Source organism: Chionomys nivalis, chromosome 1, assembly GCF_950005125.1.
Source record: "Chionomys nivalis chromosome 1, mChiNiv1.1, whole genome shotgun sequence".
Lineage (NCBI taxonomy): Eukaryota > Metazoa > Chordata > Mammalia > Rodentia > Cricetidae > Chionomys > Chionomys nivalis.
The window spans coordinates 77,729,647-77,745,383 of record NC_080086.1 but is presented as its reverse complement, the minus strand read 5'-3'; the positions used below and the strand labels follow the sequence as shown (position 1 = coordinate 77,745,383).

At 41.8% G+C, this 15,737-nt stretch overlaps 1 protein-coding gene across 1 annotated transcript in view; it reads right to left on the bottom strand.

Moving 5' to 3' along the window:
• Positions 1–15,737, bottom strand: part of Dnah6 (dynein axonemal heavy chain 6) — a 194,201-nt gene that overhangs the window by 151,910 nt on the left and 26,554 nt on the right. Inside the window, exons 11-13 of the mRNA XM_057768879.1 lie at positions 11,119–11,239; positions 7,729–7,880; positions 5,309–5,461 (exon numbers count right to left, since the gene is read on the bottom strand). Coding sequence (XP_057624862.1) covers positions 5,309–5,461; positions 7,729–7,880; positions 11,119–11,239 — 426 coding nt within the window. The remainder of the gene's footprint in view (positions 1–5,308; positions 5,462–7,728; positions 7,881–11,118; positions 11,240–15,737) is intronic.

Here is a 15,737-nt window from a genome sequence, read left to right as displayed (position 1 = left end):
TCTGCAGTTTGGAGGAAATCCCTCAACCCCAACTCTACTGTGTGGTTATATAAGTCATCAGGTTTGCTCAGCTGGGACGTGGAGAATCCAGCTCCAACTGACCTTTCTCTTAAGCACAGCCAGGGTTAGAGGCAGGTATAATCACAGCTATCTGCTTTTGTGTGGAAGCCGACTACAGCTCCTTAACATGTGGCCTTGACTGCAGGGAGGCGTGCGGAGAACAGTTCGCCTGTAGCTTGAAGGACAAGGACCTCAGGAAGCTCCTTCACACAGGCTGAAGTGCTCCTTCTAGAGGTTCTGACTTAAAATGCCTAGGAAGGGGCCCAGGGGTGCGCTGTGTCTGGTCTGCTCTGGTCGGGCCCCTTCTGAGAAGCTGTTTTCTAGAGGAACAGAGATCGGAGAGGAAGGAAAGGCCTTTTGTTTCTTATGTGCTTTCCTTGTCCCTACCTCACCCTTTTGATCTATGCATAGCAACCAGAAAATCTCAGACAAATTTAGAATACATTTTCCACTTCTTTTCTTTTATTAACATCTTATTATTTGGTGTGTATGCATGCATACACACACATGCACATGGGTCCCTGAGGAGGCCAGAAGCTGGTGTCTGGATCCTCTGGGGGCTAGAGTTACAGGCAGTTGCAAACTTGTTGATGTAATAGGAATGGAATTCAGGTCCTCTGGAAGAGCAGCCAGCCCTCTTAACCTCTGAGCCACCTCTCCAGCCCATGTTTCCATTTTCTAAGTTAACTCATGTGAGTTTGGACTGCTTTCAACAAAGTATCTAGTACCTGGAGTTAGTTATAAGCAGACCTAACTCTCTCTACAGAAAAATCAGTTCTATCTCTTTTGGTGGCTGACTGGACTTTCAGCTGCTTCTGGGGAGCTGTGGATGAAGCAGCAGCAGCCTGTGAGTTGGAGAAAGAGCAGTGACCCCCAAAGAGAAGCAGAGAGGACGGGTGTAGAGGGAGGATTCTGTTCTGTCCTTGGTCAGTTCTAAACCGGGCCATACTTGTGATAGAGTTTCCGTGAGACAGCTTTGAATCCTTTAATGATGACCCCATTTGGGCATAGAGTAGGTCATGAAAGGCTTGGATCTTTGTCTAAACACAATCATGAACACATAAGGATAAATCTTTGGTATCTTTTGTCCTCAGGGATGAAGCAAGTCTGCTGTTCTTGAAATAACAGAAAGGAGTGTTTCTTTTGCAGGCAAGTGAAAGAGGCTTTACTGTTAGTGCTGGCGATAACATAACCAACTTTTACTTTGTCACATTTATTCAAATTTTGATACTTTAGAAAATGATTTATCTCTACTTCAGTGCCAAACCGAGAGGAATGAATTCAGGGAAAATTAATCATTGGAGTCTAACCTTATACGGAAATCAATCAAGTTTCCAAGGAGAAAGCAAGCAAAAGAGGCTCACAGGAGGGAGGAAGGGAGGGAGGGAGGAAGAGAGACAGAGAGACTGTCTCTACTTAAGCTAGTGTTTGTGTTGCCTTTTTCCACTTTTTAAATCAAATGGCAGAGAAAGAACACACAAATAAGATAAGAAGTGAAAAGGGGGACATAAGCACAGACACAGAGGAAATTCAGAGAATCATTAGATCTCACTACAAAAGCCTGTATGCCACAAAAATGGAAAATGTAAAAGAAATGGACATCTTTTTAGATAACTACCATATACTAAAGTTAAACCAGGACCAGGTGAACAACCTAAATAGACCTGTTAGTCGCGAAGATTAGAAGCTGTTATCAAAAACCTCCCTACCAAAAAAAGGCCAGGACCAGATGGTTTCAATGCAGAATTCTACCAGAACTTCCAAGAAGAGCTAATACCTATACTCCTTAAGGTATTTCACAATATAGAAACAGAAGAGTCATTGCCAAATTCCTTTTATGAAGATACAGTTACCCTGATACCAAAACCACACAAAGACCCAACCAAGAAAGAGAATTACAGGCCAATCTCACTCATGAACATCAACGCTAAAATTCTCAATAAAATACTGGCAAATCAAATCCAAGAACACATTAGAAAAATTATCCATTATGATCAAGTAGGCTTCATCCCAGAGATGCAGGGCTGGTTCAACATATGCAAACCTATCAATGTAATCCATCATATAAATAAACTGAAAGAAAAAACCATATGATCATTTCATTAGATGCTGAAAAAGCATTTGACAAAATTCAACACGCCTTTATGATAAAGGTCTTGGAGAGATTAGGGATACAAGGGTCATACCTAAATATAATAAAAGTTATTTACAGCAAGCCGACAGCTAACATCAAATTAAATGGAGGAAACTCAAAGCCATCCCACTAAAATCAGGAACACGACAAGGCTGTCCACTCTCCCCATACCTCTTCAGTATAGTGCTTGAAGTTCCAGCGATAGCAATAAGACAACATAAGGGGATCAAGGGGATTCAAATTGGAAAGGAAGAAGTTAAATTTTCGTTATTTGCAGATGATATGATAATGTACATAAGCGACCCGAAAAACTCTACCAAAGAACTCCTACAGCTGATAAACACCTTTTGTAATGTGGCAGGATACAAGATCAACTCCAAAAAATCAGTTGCCCTCCTATATACAAAGGATAAAGAAGCAGAGAGGGAAATCAGAGAAGCATCACCTCTCATGATAGCCACAAATAGCATAAAATATCGTGGGGTAACTCTAAACAAGGAAGTGAAAGATCTATTTAACAAGAACTTTAAGTCTTTGAAGAAATTGAAGAGGATACCAGAAAATGGAAGGATCTCCCTTGCTCTTGGATTGGGAGGATCAACATAGTAAAAATGGCAATTCTACCTAAAGCAATCTATAGATTCAATGCAATCCCCATCAAAATCCCATCAAAATTCTTCACAGACCTTGAGAGAACAAAAATCAAATTTATATGGAAACATAAAAAGCCCAGGATAGCCAAAACAATCTTATACAATAAAGGAACTTCTGGAGGCATTACCATCCCCGACTTCAAACTCTATTACAGAGCTACAGTATTGGTACTGGCATAACAGCTTGGTATTGGCATAAAAACAGAGAAGTCGACCAATGGAATCAAATAGAAGACCCGGATATTAACCCACAAACCTATGAACACCTGATTTTCGATAAAGGAGCTAAAAGTATACAGTGGAAGAAAGAAAGTATCTTCAACAAATGGTGCTGGCATAACTGGATGTCAACCTGTAGAAGAATGAAAATAGATCCATATCTATCACCATGCACAAAACTCAAGTCCAAATGGATTAAAGACCTCAATATTAATTGGAACACGCTGAACCTGATAGAAGAGAAAGTGGGAAGCAGTCTACAACACATGGGCACAGGAGACCACTTCCTACGTATAACCCCAGCAGCACAGACATTAAGGGCAACATTGAATAAATGGGACCTCCTGAAACTGAGAAGCTTCTGTAAAGCAAAGGACACTGTCATTAAGACAAAAAGGCAACCTACTGACTGGGAGAAGGTCTTCATCAAGTCCGCAACAGACAAAGGTCTGATCTCCAAAATATATAAAGAACTCAAGAAAATAGACTTTAAAATGCTAATTAACCCAATTGAAAAATGGGGCACTGAACTGAATAGAGAATTCTCAACAGAAGAAGTTCAAATGGCCAAAAGACACTTAAGGTCATGCTCAACCTCCTTAGCAATCAGGGAAATGCAAATCAAAACAACTTTGAGATACCATCTTACACCTGTCAGAATGGCTAAAATAAAAAACACCAATGATAGCCTTTGATGGAGAGGATATGGAGTAAGAGGTACACTCATCATTGCTGGTGGCAATGCAAACTTGTGCAACCACTTTGGAAATCAGTGTGGCAGTTTCTCAGGAAATTTGGGATCAACCTACCCCAGAATCCAGCAATACCACTCTTGGGAATATACCCAAGAGATGCCCTATCATACTACAAAAACATTTGTTCAACTATGTTCATAGCAGCATTATTTGTAATAGCCAGAACCTGGAAACAACCTAGATGCCATTCAATGGAAGAATGGATAAAGAAAGTGTGGAGTATATACATATTAGAGTACTACTCAGCGGTAAAAAAACAATGACATCTTGAATTTTGCATGCAAATGGATGGAAATAGAAAATACTATCCTGAGTGAGGTAACCCAGACCCAAAAAGATGAATATGGTATGTACTCACTCATAAGTGGTTTCTAGCCATAAATAAAGGACATAGAACCTATAATTTGTGATCCCAGAGAAGCTAAATGAGAAGGTGAACCCAAAGAAAAACACAGAGTTATCCTCCTGGATATTGGAAGTAGATAAGATTGCCGGGCAAAAATTGGGAACTTGGGTGTGGGGATGGGATGGGGGTAAGGGGTGACGGGGAGAGAAAAGTGAGAAGGGGAGGGTGGGGAGAGCTTGGGGGAATGGGATGGTTGGGATGGAGGAAGGGTGGATATGGGAGCAGGGAAGTATATATCTCAATTAAGGGAGCCATTTTAGGGATGGCAAGAGACTTGACTCTAGAGGGGTTCCTGGGTGTCCATGGAGATGTCCTCAGCTAGTTTCTTGGGCAGCTGAGGAGAGGGAGCCTGAAATGGCCCGATCCTATAGCCATACTGATGAATATCTTGCATATCACCATAGAACCTTCATCTGGCGATAGATGGAGATAGAGACAGAGACCCACATTGGAGCACCGGACTGGCTCCCAAGGTCCAATTGAGGAGCAGTAGGAGGGAGAACATGAGCAAGGAAGTCAGGACCGCGAGGGGTGCGCCCACCCACTGAGACAGTGGGGCTGATTTATTGGGAGCTCAACAAGGCCAGCTGGACTGGGACTGAAGAAGAATGGGATCAAACCGGACTCTCTGAACATGGCGGACAATGAGGGCTGATGAGAAACCAAGGACAACGGCACTGGGTTTTGATCCTACTGCATGAACTGGCTTTATGGGAGCCTAGGCTGTTTGGATGTGCACCTTCCTAGACCTGGATGGAGTGGGGGGAAGACCTTGGACTTTCCACAGGGCAGGGAACCCTGACTGCTCTTGGGACTGGAGAGGGAGGGGAAGGGAGATAGGGGGAGGGGAAGGGAAATGGGAGGTGGGGAGGAGGCGGAAATTTTTAATAAAAAAAAAGAAACAAGAAACAAAACAACAAAACAAAAAAACCACAGGGCATCATTAACCATGCCTGAAAGTGTTTCTGATACTTAGACAACTGTTTCCTGACTCTGGGTCCCTCATTTGTCTCTTGTCATGCATGTTCCTTTCTTACTGTGTGGTCAGAGACACTGAATTACAAGAGAACAACCAACTTACCCGCTCCTGGATTTCATCAAGGAAGACTAGGCTGTTAACGTACTCTATGGTCGTGGTGGGAATGAACTCGAGCTTATACTCTGCATCTTGGGCCTCTGAGATGATGGCATCCACTTTTTTCTTGCTCAAACGGGGAAGCATGCCATTTAGTACCTAAGAAACAAAAAAGAAGACGAAGATCATAAATCATTAGGTATTTCTGCATTCTTACGTACTTTAAGAAGTCTCGACAGCGCTAAATCGGGTGCTATGGGAGGCAGCAGTGAGTGAGGAGGAGCTCTCAGTAGTAACTGCTTTTCAAATGAACCAAAGGCAAGGCCCGATTCTGACAGTCATTTGTAGGTGGGGCAGTTTGCTTAATGCTCTGACACTCTGCGAGGCTGCCTTCAGGCTTCTTACATGGTGGACACATGGCTCCCCGTGCAGCGTCAGGCCCAGGTCCACTCTTTTCCTAATGGGTTTTAGCCATGCGGTTTGTAAGAAATTGGTCTCTCTTTGAGAACAAAGATAAAGACTGCCTGATCCCAGGGTAAATACGAGCAAGGTTTCTTTGGAACAAAGTGATTAGATTAGGGTGAACCTCCGACCTTGATAGTTTTTGTTCCGGGTGAGGGAGATAAGTGCTTAAACCTCTAATCTCTTCTTTCCCATTTTATATCGACAAGGAAATATCGAGCCTGTGGAAACTTTCAAGCACCATTTGATAACCACAAGGCAATGCTCATCTTAGAGTGATGACACATCTAGCAATTAGAAAGTAGGATGAGAGAAGCTGAGTGCCTGGTGTTGTAGGGACAATGGATATTCACTCAATTTCTGGATGTTTATGAATGTATAAGTTTTTGGTGAACCTAAGTTTGAATTTTTTTGAATTGGTATGTTGGTTGTGCTACAAAATGATGAAATTAATTTGTATTTACTCCAATTTTTATCTTCTGCTAAAAAATGAATTTGTATTGGTGTTTTATCTGAATGCATATATGTACACCATATATATGACTGATACCCTTGAAGGCCAACAGAAAGCATCTTAACAGTTGGTTGTGAAGTTCCATGTGGGTACCAAACTCAGGTCCTCTGGGAGAGCAATCAGTGTTCTGAACCACTGGACATCTCTCCAGCTTCCCTTTCTTTTCTTTCTTTCTTTCTTTCTTTCTTTCTTTCTTTCTTTCTTTCTTTCTTTCTTCCTTCCTTCCTTCCTTCCTTCCTTCCTTCCTTCCCTTTCTTTTTTTCTTCCCTCCCTCCCTTCTTTCCTTCTGTTTCTCTCTCAGTCTTCCTTCCTTCTTTCTTTGAGACAAGGAAGCAACACACCAGAAGAAAGCTCTCTGTCATACACATAATGCCACAATAGAAATTAGCATTCAGGTTGCCAGTCTTTCTTATTATCTTCTAGCATGTACATGCAGAGCCAACAAAGATTTTCCTTAAGGTTCAGACAGTAAATATGTCAGACTTGCAAGGGTATACACTATCTGTCTCAAACACCCAGCTGTATCCTCATAGCACGGCAAGAAGCCACAGGCAGTGCTTAAACGTGTTGACTTTACTTATTCTAATTAAACTTTGTATACAGAACAATAGTCAAGTTGATGAGCCATGGAGCGCTCTGGCTGTGTTTTTCCATTGTCCTCTGGAGGCCTTTGAGAATCCGCAACCAAGTGCTGCAGCTAAAGGACATACTATTTTGGTTGTATGAGTTCTGGATGTTTAAGAAGAGTTAGGTTCAGGAAATGACCGCTTAAACTTGATCTTAGCATTCTAGCTGAGCAACAGTCCCACTGACACATTGAGCTACTAGTGGTAGTTTCTCTTGGGAAGTTTGGGAATGTTCCAAGAAACAGGAGTGGGAAATTGAAGCCTACAGTCTCCTTCCCTATGGCACCTAAAAGTTGACAATGTCTGCGACAGAAAGAATATAGGCCTTTTCCTACAAATGAAGGGTGGGGCTGCAGAGATAGGCAGCAAAGTGCTTGCTGTACAGTCACTAGGTTCTGAGTTTGGTCCCTAGAATGCACATAAAAACGCCACGTGTGGTATGTATTTGCCATCCCAAGGCTGAGTTAGCAGAGATGCGTGGATCCCTAGAACTTACTCATAGCAGCCTTGCTGATTTGGTGGGTTCTAGGCCAATGAGGGACCCTGTCTCAAGAAAGAAGGTGGATGGTTTCTGAAGAATGACAGCTGAGGCTGTCCTCAGGCCTTGCACACATATGCACACACCTGCAACAGTGCACACACACATACACACAGAGACACACACATGTATGCAAATCAGGGATCACCAATATTATTATGGTAATTTCAACATTTGTAATGCGCAAAGATGAATATATTCTTTTTAATGTATGAACTATTAGCAGACACCGTAATTACAATGATAAGAAGAGTGGGTACCACATGTTGACTCTTCTCACAGTTACCTCCAAACACCTCAGCGGCGAGGGGATTAGTTTCTCTTTCAGCTGCTTGGTGTCAATAAGCAGCAGGCCTACGTTTCGGGTGGGTCTCAGGGCTACCGAGTCCTTGTGTTGCTTGTGATACTTTTCCAGCTGAGTACTGAAGAATTTGACATCTACAGAAAACGAGAAGCACATATGATCGAATCCTTTACACTAGTTTTTAAAGAAGCAGCCTATAGTAGACTAAAAACCACCCCAGGCTGAAGGGCGGCCATTAAGTAACAAACGATAAGACGTGATGCTGGCAAGGGTGTGGATGAATGGGAGCCCTCATTCCCTGCTGGTGAGACTGCCAACTAGCTTGTACACATCTACCACTTGACCCAGCTGTGCCACTCCTCAGTGGAGAGCTGAAGGACTCCCAGACAACGCACCAGAGACATTCGTACATCAACGCTACTGCAGCGCCACTCTGCGCACGAAGCCCAGTGGTGGGAACAACCTTGGCGTGTGGCAGCAGAAATGGTGAAGACAATGCGACTGATACACACAGTGGAGTTTTTTCAGCTACAAAGAATGAAGTTATGTCACATGCAGGAAATGACTACAGGTTCTCATATTAGGCAAATCAAGTCAATCTTGAAAAACCAATATTGTGTCCTATGTGGTCCATAGATTTTACATAGACACATAAAGTTGAATGTGTGCATATGACATGAAAATTGAAATGAAATCGTCCAGAGGGACAGGAGAGGAGTGAGACGGGGAAGAAGGCTGGGTGGGGGAGGGGTGATGGAAGGGTGGGGTACGGAGGAGATGTATTCTCATTGTCCCCTTTATCAGTTTGAAAAGCTTTTATGTAACATGCTACCATCACAAAGAATATACCCAAGGAAAAATTAATAAATTTATGTATGTATTTTTGCTATTACCCATATTTAGAATGCTTTGTATAAGTCTAAAGTGTTAATTCATAATGTTTAATAAATACCCTTTTCTCATAATAAAAACCCCACTGTTTTACAGTGTCAACAACCTGTCTTCGGCTCTCACTAAGAGATAAAGTGACTGACTTTGGGCATGCCTCTCATGCTGTACTCTCACACTTCCCAGATGCTGCGCTTCTAACCAGAAGGTCTGTCGACATTTTTAGTAATGTGCTTTTTATTATTTCTTTTACCTTTGAGATTATAATACTTAGATAACTTCCCCATTTCCTTTCCTCCTTCAAATCCTCCTATAAACTCCTCCTTCATCTCTTTCAAATTCATGGCCTCTTTTTCATTACTTGCTGCTATATACACATGCATATTTATTCCTAGATACAACCTGTATAGTCTGCATAATGTTACTTCTTTGTATGTTTCCAGGGTTGACCTATTGGTACTGGAAACCCAACTGGTGTGCTCTTCCCTAGGGAAGACTATTTCTCTCACTCCCAGCATTCCTCAGTTCCCTGTAGTTCTTTGTATAGGGTCAAGGCCTCATGGCTGGTTTCCTTCCACTTTGGCATGTTTATTATGTTGTCCTTGTTCATATTTAAGCAGTCAGTCTGGCGAGACTTCATGGGTGTAGCTTCTAACATTTTTATTATTAATTTTTATATTTTTATTAACTTTTTGATTTTACAATCCCCACTCCTCCTACACCCATACCCTTTATCTCCACTCCCACTCCTCTTCACTTTGTGTCCTTTTTTTCCCCCTAAATAATGCACTGACTCCAATTTGTATGACCCATATACTCCTGGGAGTGGCACCATCCACAACAACTTAGCTGGCTTGCCAGGGCCACACCTTTGAAAAAAACTGGTTCTCCCTCCCCTATTGGCCATCAGCTATCAATAGTTCCTGAGCTGGGTTTGGGGATTTTGAGCACCTTCCCCATCCATGCTGGAATGTTGACTGGCTTGATCTTATACAGGTATTGCATAGGAAACAAAAGCTGCTGAGACTTCATGCACAGAGTGGTCATGCATATCCAAAAGATATTGCTTCACTCCAGTCCCCACGACCCCTGCCTGCCATGGACCCTGAAGCTCTGGGGAAGAGAGCCTGGTGAAGACGTCCTATCTGTGACTGAACACTCCACAGACACAATAAGGCATAGTGACTTTTTAAAAAAAACATAACGCTACCATACACTTAGCAGACTACAATGTAGTGTGACATAAATTTTATATGCAGCAGGAAACAAAGGAGTCTTTGCTCACATTTTTGTGATTTTCACCTTGTCACAGTGCTTCAGAGCTACCTTTAGAGTATGCTGAGGTATCAGACCTAACCTAAGGTGGACAAGGTTGTCTGGAAGTTAGACTTAATCTAAGAGTTCTCCCACGTGGTATTTGGTGGTAAAATATTTCAGGGTTGTTCACAACAGAATATCGAAACACAAGAGCTCAAATATAGCTAAAGCTATTTTCATTCCTCCTTCCAACCTCTTCTACCATCTCTGCTCCTTGAGTCCTGGCTGGGGCACTCATCAGTTTATATCCAGTAGGTGTCAAGGCTGTATTTCACAATCTTTCTGCCTCCATTTCCCCCTTTTCTAATCCAGTAGGATCAATGAAAGCCTGATTACTCTTGAATTATTATTATTACTATTATTATTATTATTACTGTTACGACTACTACTGTTGTTGTTTTGGTTTTTGAGACGGCATCTCACTGTGGGCTTGCTTAACAAACTTGTCTAATTTTTTGTTTTCTAAAGTGAAGTAGAGGTTGACATAAGGAGTCTTCTTCAGAGTTTTGAAAGTAAAGGCATGTGAGAAGCAGAAACACTGCCTGCTCTTGCACAAGATTCCGGGCTGGAACTCATCACCAAGAGCTGTTGATCATTCCCATTAGGTCTCAGTGTGGTTACCAGAAGAAAAACGCAACTTGAATTCTTGAGACAAAAAAAAAGCTTCCTAAGCCTTACCTGAGAGGAATGGCAGGGATCCCTTTCAAGTCCCTGTAACACACACAGGTCTTGGAGCCATGGTACTCACAGCAACCTCAACAGATAGACCACAGCCGGGCGGTGGTGGCACACGCCTTTAATCCCAGCACTTGGGAGGCAGAGGCAGGTGGATCTCTGTGAGTTCAAGACCAGCCTGGTCTACAAGAGCTAGTTCCAGGACAGGCTCCAAAACCACAGAGAAACCCTGTCTCGAAAAACTTAAAAAAAAAAAAAAAAAAAAAAAAACAGATAGACCACAGAGGAACTGAGAAACTGTCTCCCACAGTACACACAGATGGAGGGGAAAGAGAATGGGGATTCCATGGAAAAGACTAGACATGGATAAGTTTCTGCCTTTTGTCAAGTCAGCTGTTTCTGGCTGCTGGTTCTCACTGAACAGAGACCTAGAAGATGACAAACCTTGTTATCTCTGTCAGATGTTCTAAGTGAGGGCAGATGGGAACTTACCAGGCTCCTGCTGCTTCAGCGCCTGCAGATCAAGACTCTCATTTTCCTTAAAGAATATTTGAAACTTTTCAAATGTTGCTGCGTACAAGCCTGCAGAATCAAACGCTGCGTGGATCGTTTCCTAAGTAGTAAAAGATGAACAGGACTGTTTCCTTCCCTTTCTTATCATATTTGGTTACATGTATGTGTGTGGGGGCGGGGGGAGGAGGAGGTATGTGCACCAGTGCAGGTGCCCACAGAAGCCAGAGGCATCTGATCCTCTGAAGCAGAACTTAGAGTTGTAAGCTGCCTGGTGTGTGTGTGCTGGAAATCAAGTTTGGATCCTCTGCAGGATCAGTGTGTGCTTTTAACTGCTGAGTCATCTTTCTAACTCCCAAGGCAATTTTAAGTAGAATTTAGTCTAACAATACTAAACACACACACACACACACACACACACACACACACACACACTGCATGCATGCATGCATAAAACTTAATTCCCTGATTTTCTACCAGCCAACTAAAAACCATGAGTCATGACTTCAATCTCAATGCAACATCATTGGGTTCAGTCCCCATTTGTTAATTGTCTGGAGATAATCTCTTCACTGCTGTTGCTGTCCTGGTTAGTTTTTTTGTCAATGTGATATCAGCTAGAGTGATCTGGGAAGAGGGAACCATAATTGAGGGATTCCCCCCCCCCCCCGGCCCGCTCCACATCAGATTGCCTATATGCTAATCTATAGGACATTTTCTCAATTGATGTGTGAGGGCCAGCCCACTGGGGGCACTGCCACCCCTGGGTAGGTGTTCTTGGGTTGTATAATGAAGCAGGCTGAGTAAGACATGATGGGCAAGCTAGTAAGCAGAGCTTCTTCATGGCCTCACGGTTTTTACTTCAGTTCTTGCCTCCATGTTCCTTCCCTGACTTCTGTCAGGGATGGACTAGAACTGCAAGCTGAAACAAATCCTTTCTTCTTTTGCTAGGGTGTTTTATTACAACAATAGAAACCTAACTAGTGTAACTGCCTACAACACGCTTTCACATGTTTGCTCAACTGTAGAACACACGAAAGTAATCTGGGATCGCCTATACCCTGACTCCACTGCCAAAATCAAACTCACAGCTAGGGCTCTGCTGTTGTTTTTAGATAAGGTTGTGGGACCAAAGTACTATGTTCAAGGTTCATGTGAGGCCTTGAGTTTCAATCCTAAGAAATAATAATAATAATAATAGTAATAGTAATACTTCTGCTTCTTCTACTACTAATGTACTTGCTTTATTTCTCATCTTGCCATTCTTCAGTGTGGTTATGTTGCTCATTTGAAATTGACTTGGCTTCATTTGTTTTTTGTTTGTATTTATTTCAGGGTTTCACGCTCCACTGTTGGCTGGTTTAGAGCTATACTAAAGCACACTCACAAGAGCGTCTCTCCCTACTGTTCTCACTCCAGCCCCACCATCCTCACCCTGTCCAAACCATGCCTATGATCCCTGAAGCAGAGCTCGTTTCCTTAGCCTCAAGTTTATATGACATAAAGGAGAGATGACGGAAACTCATTGTCTCTTTCCTTGCTCACAAGTCACTCCGTATAGTTAACAGCTGTCTTTCTGATTCTTGTGATGGCTACTCACCCTTCTTCTGAGTGGATGTACATAGCTTATTCAACCATCCTCCCAGGGATGGGTATTTTGAGAGCTTCCAGTACAGTCAGATGCAACATGCTAAAAGTAACCTCTTTTTTTTCTATCACTTATTATGTGTTTTCAGGGTATGACTTTAAAGGTGGCATTGTCAAACCAAAAAGAAAACGCACATACAGTTTTTTTTTTCACGTAATGCAAATTCTCCTTTACTCTTTGCATTCCCACAGTTAAATGTGGAGTATCTGTTTCCCCACAGGTTAGCCCATGGAATGTTTTAACACGTTTTAAAGTTTTGCTAACATATTATTTGAAAAATGCTGTTCCAGTTTTCTTTGAATTTGCATTCAGCAGACGGGTGATGTAGAATGTCTCTGGTTAGTTGACATCTTTTGGTAAAATTTCTGCCTTATACTTTGATCATGTTCCCTCCTGGTTGCTGTCTCTTCCCTGTCTCCCAGGTCAATATTTCTTCAAGTATTAAGAAGCTGGGACCAACAATGTAAATAGAGTCTCCTAGTTTACAAATGTACTTTTATTTGTTGAGATTTCTGACCTTGCATTTAAAAATCTATGCCATCAAGTTTATTAATTTGTTCTATTAGTGTATCTGGGTTTTTAAATATTTATTTTTTAAAATTGTGTGTGTGGTGTGGAAGGTGCATCTGTCTATGTGTTGCTTTTTTATTGGTTAATGAATAAAGAAACTGCTTTGGCCTATAGCAAGACAGAACTTAGCTAGGCGGGGTGGAGGGAACCAAACTGAATGCTGGAAGAAAGAAGGCGGAGTCAGTGAGAAGCCATGTAGCCCAGCCAGAGACAGACATTGGAACTTTACCTGGTAAACCACAGCCTCATGGTAATACACAGATTAATGGAGATGGGTTAATTTAAGATATGAGTTAGCCAGAAATACATTTAAGCTATTGGCCAAACAGTATTGCAAATAATATGGATTCTGTGTAATTATTTCTCGACAAACAAGCAGCCTGCTACGACATATGTGCTTCTGTGGGTGTCTTCAGAGGCATGTAGGAGCCTCTGTAACTGTGGTTACAAGTGACTGTAACCATACATGGGTGCTTGGAACTGACTTCGATCATCTGGAAGAACAGTGAGTGCTTTTACTCACTGAGCCATATCTCCAGGCCCATCTGCATCTATATTTTGATTCCTAGTTAAATAACCTTTTCTTATAAACAACATTATTGAAGAATCAACTCCATTTTGTTCTACTTATATAATATTATTTTACTTCTATATACCTTGATTGTGTGTATTAAGGAATATTTTGTTTTTAAATTTACATGAAATTGCACATATATGTGGTATGAAGTATGCTTTGATCTGTGTATGTTCTGCATATTTGCTAAATTGGGCTAATAAATTTCCTCTAGTTTTTGGTAAGAACAGTTAAAAACAAACTCTTAGCAATTTTCAAGGGAATGCTATATTAATATTTGTAGCGCGCCACGGCGCTTTGCGCACCTCGGCACTGTCAGCTGTCATGTTCACAGGGTCTGGCACTAAGCCCGTTGCCGCCATTTGCTAGTGTCCCTAGTAGTAAACAACTTCTGTGCACGCTCGCTACCGGCCCAAGAGTGGTTTGAATCCACCTATCAATTGCTCACACGTCTTGCTCATGCAATTGCATCAGTGTGGGCCGAGCCAATCAAGCAATGACACATCATACGCGGACCAGGCACTGTATATATTCCCCGCGCGGTCGGGCTCGGGGTCTTTTCGCCTCCATCTTATCTTCTTCAGTCTTCTGCGCTCCAATAAAGTACGTTCCAAGAAGAATCCTGCTGTGGTCGTCTTCTCTGCTGGCAGAGTTGCGCGCCGCAAATATTAACTTCAGTCACTCTGAGGCACATTAGATCTCTTGAATTCCTCTTTTTAATGAGTTTTACTAGTATATGTTCATAATACAAAATGATGGCTTTTATTATGGTATTTTTATACACGTATATCATTTACTTTGCCCCCAGCAGTCCCTTCTCCTCGGCCTAAACAGCCCCTTCTACTTACACATTTTAGCTGACTCATGTGTTCATGTGTTAGTATATACAATGTAGGATACGGGCCTGGCTGTTCACATGGCTAGCCCGTGGTCACAGCCTTATTTAATCAACAGTCTGTATACACTTCAGTGACTACTGTTACTGTACTTTGCATTTAATAAATCTCTGTATATTGTACATTGGAGCTTCTTTTATGACTTCCTGTTTTATTCTACTGATCTGACATGTCTTCACAAGGTAGAACCAGACCCTTTAACACTAGAGTACTATTTATATTTAATCTAAGTAAGTATACTATCTTTCAAAGACTTTTTCTTTTTAGTTTTTTCACTTTTTAAAATTGTTTTTATCGAAATACATATCTTTCTCCACTCCCTTCCCTTCGTCTCCCCTCCCCTCCTACTCTCTCCCATTGTCCCTATGCTCCCAATTTACTCCAGAGATCTTGTCTTTTTTTACTTCCCATGTACATTAGATCCATGTATGTCTCTCTTAGGGTCCTCATTGTTGTCTTGGTTCTCTGGGATTGTGAATTGTTGGCTGGTTTTCTTTGCTTTATGTCTAAAAGTCACTTATGAATGAGTACATATGATATTTGTCTTTCTGTGTCTGGGTTACCTCACTCAATATGATGTTTTCTAAATCCATCTATATGCCCACAAATTTCAAGATGTCATTTTTATCTGCTATGTACTACTCCATTATGTAAATGTACCACATTTTCCTTATCCATTCTTTGGTCGAAGGGCATTTAGGTTGTTTCCAGGTTCTGGCTATGACAAACAATTCTGCTATGAACATAATTGAGCACACATCCTTGTGGTGCGATTGAGCATCCTTTGGATATATAAACAAAAGTAGTATTACTGGGTCTTGAGGAAGGTTGTTTCCTAATTTTCTGAGAAATCACCATACTGAAATCCAAAGGGACTGTATCAGTTTGAAATCCAGGAGTGTTCCCTTTGCCC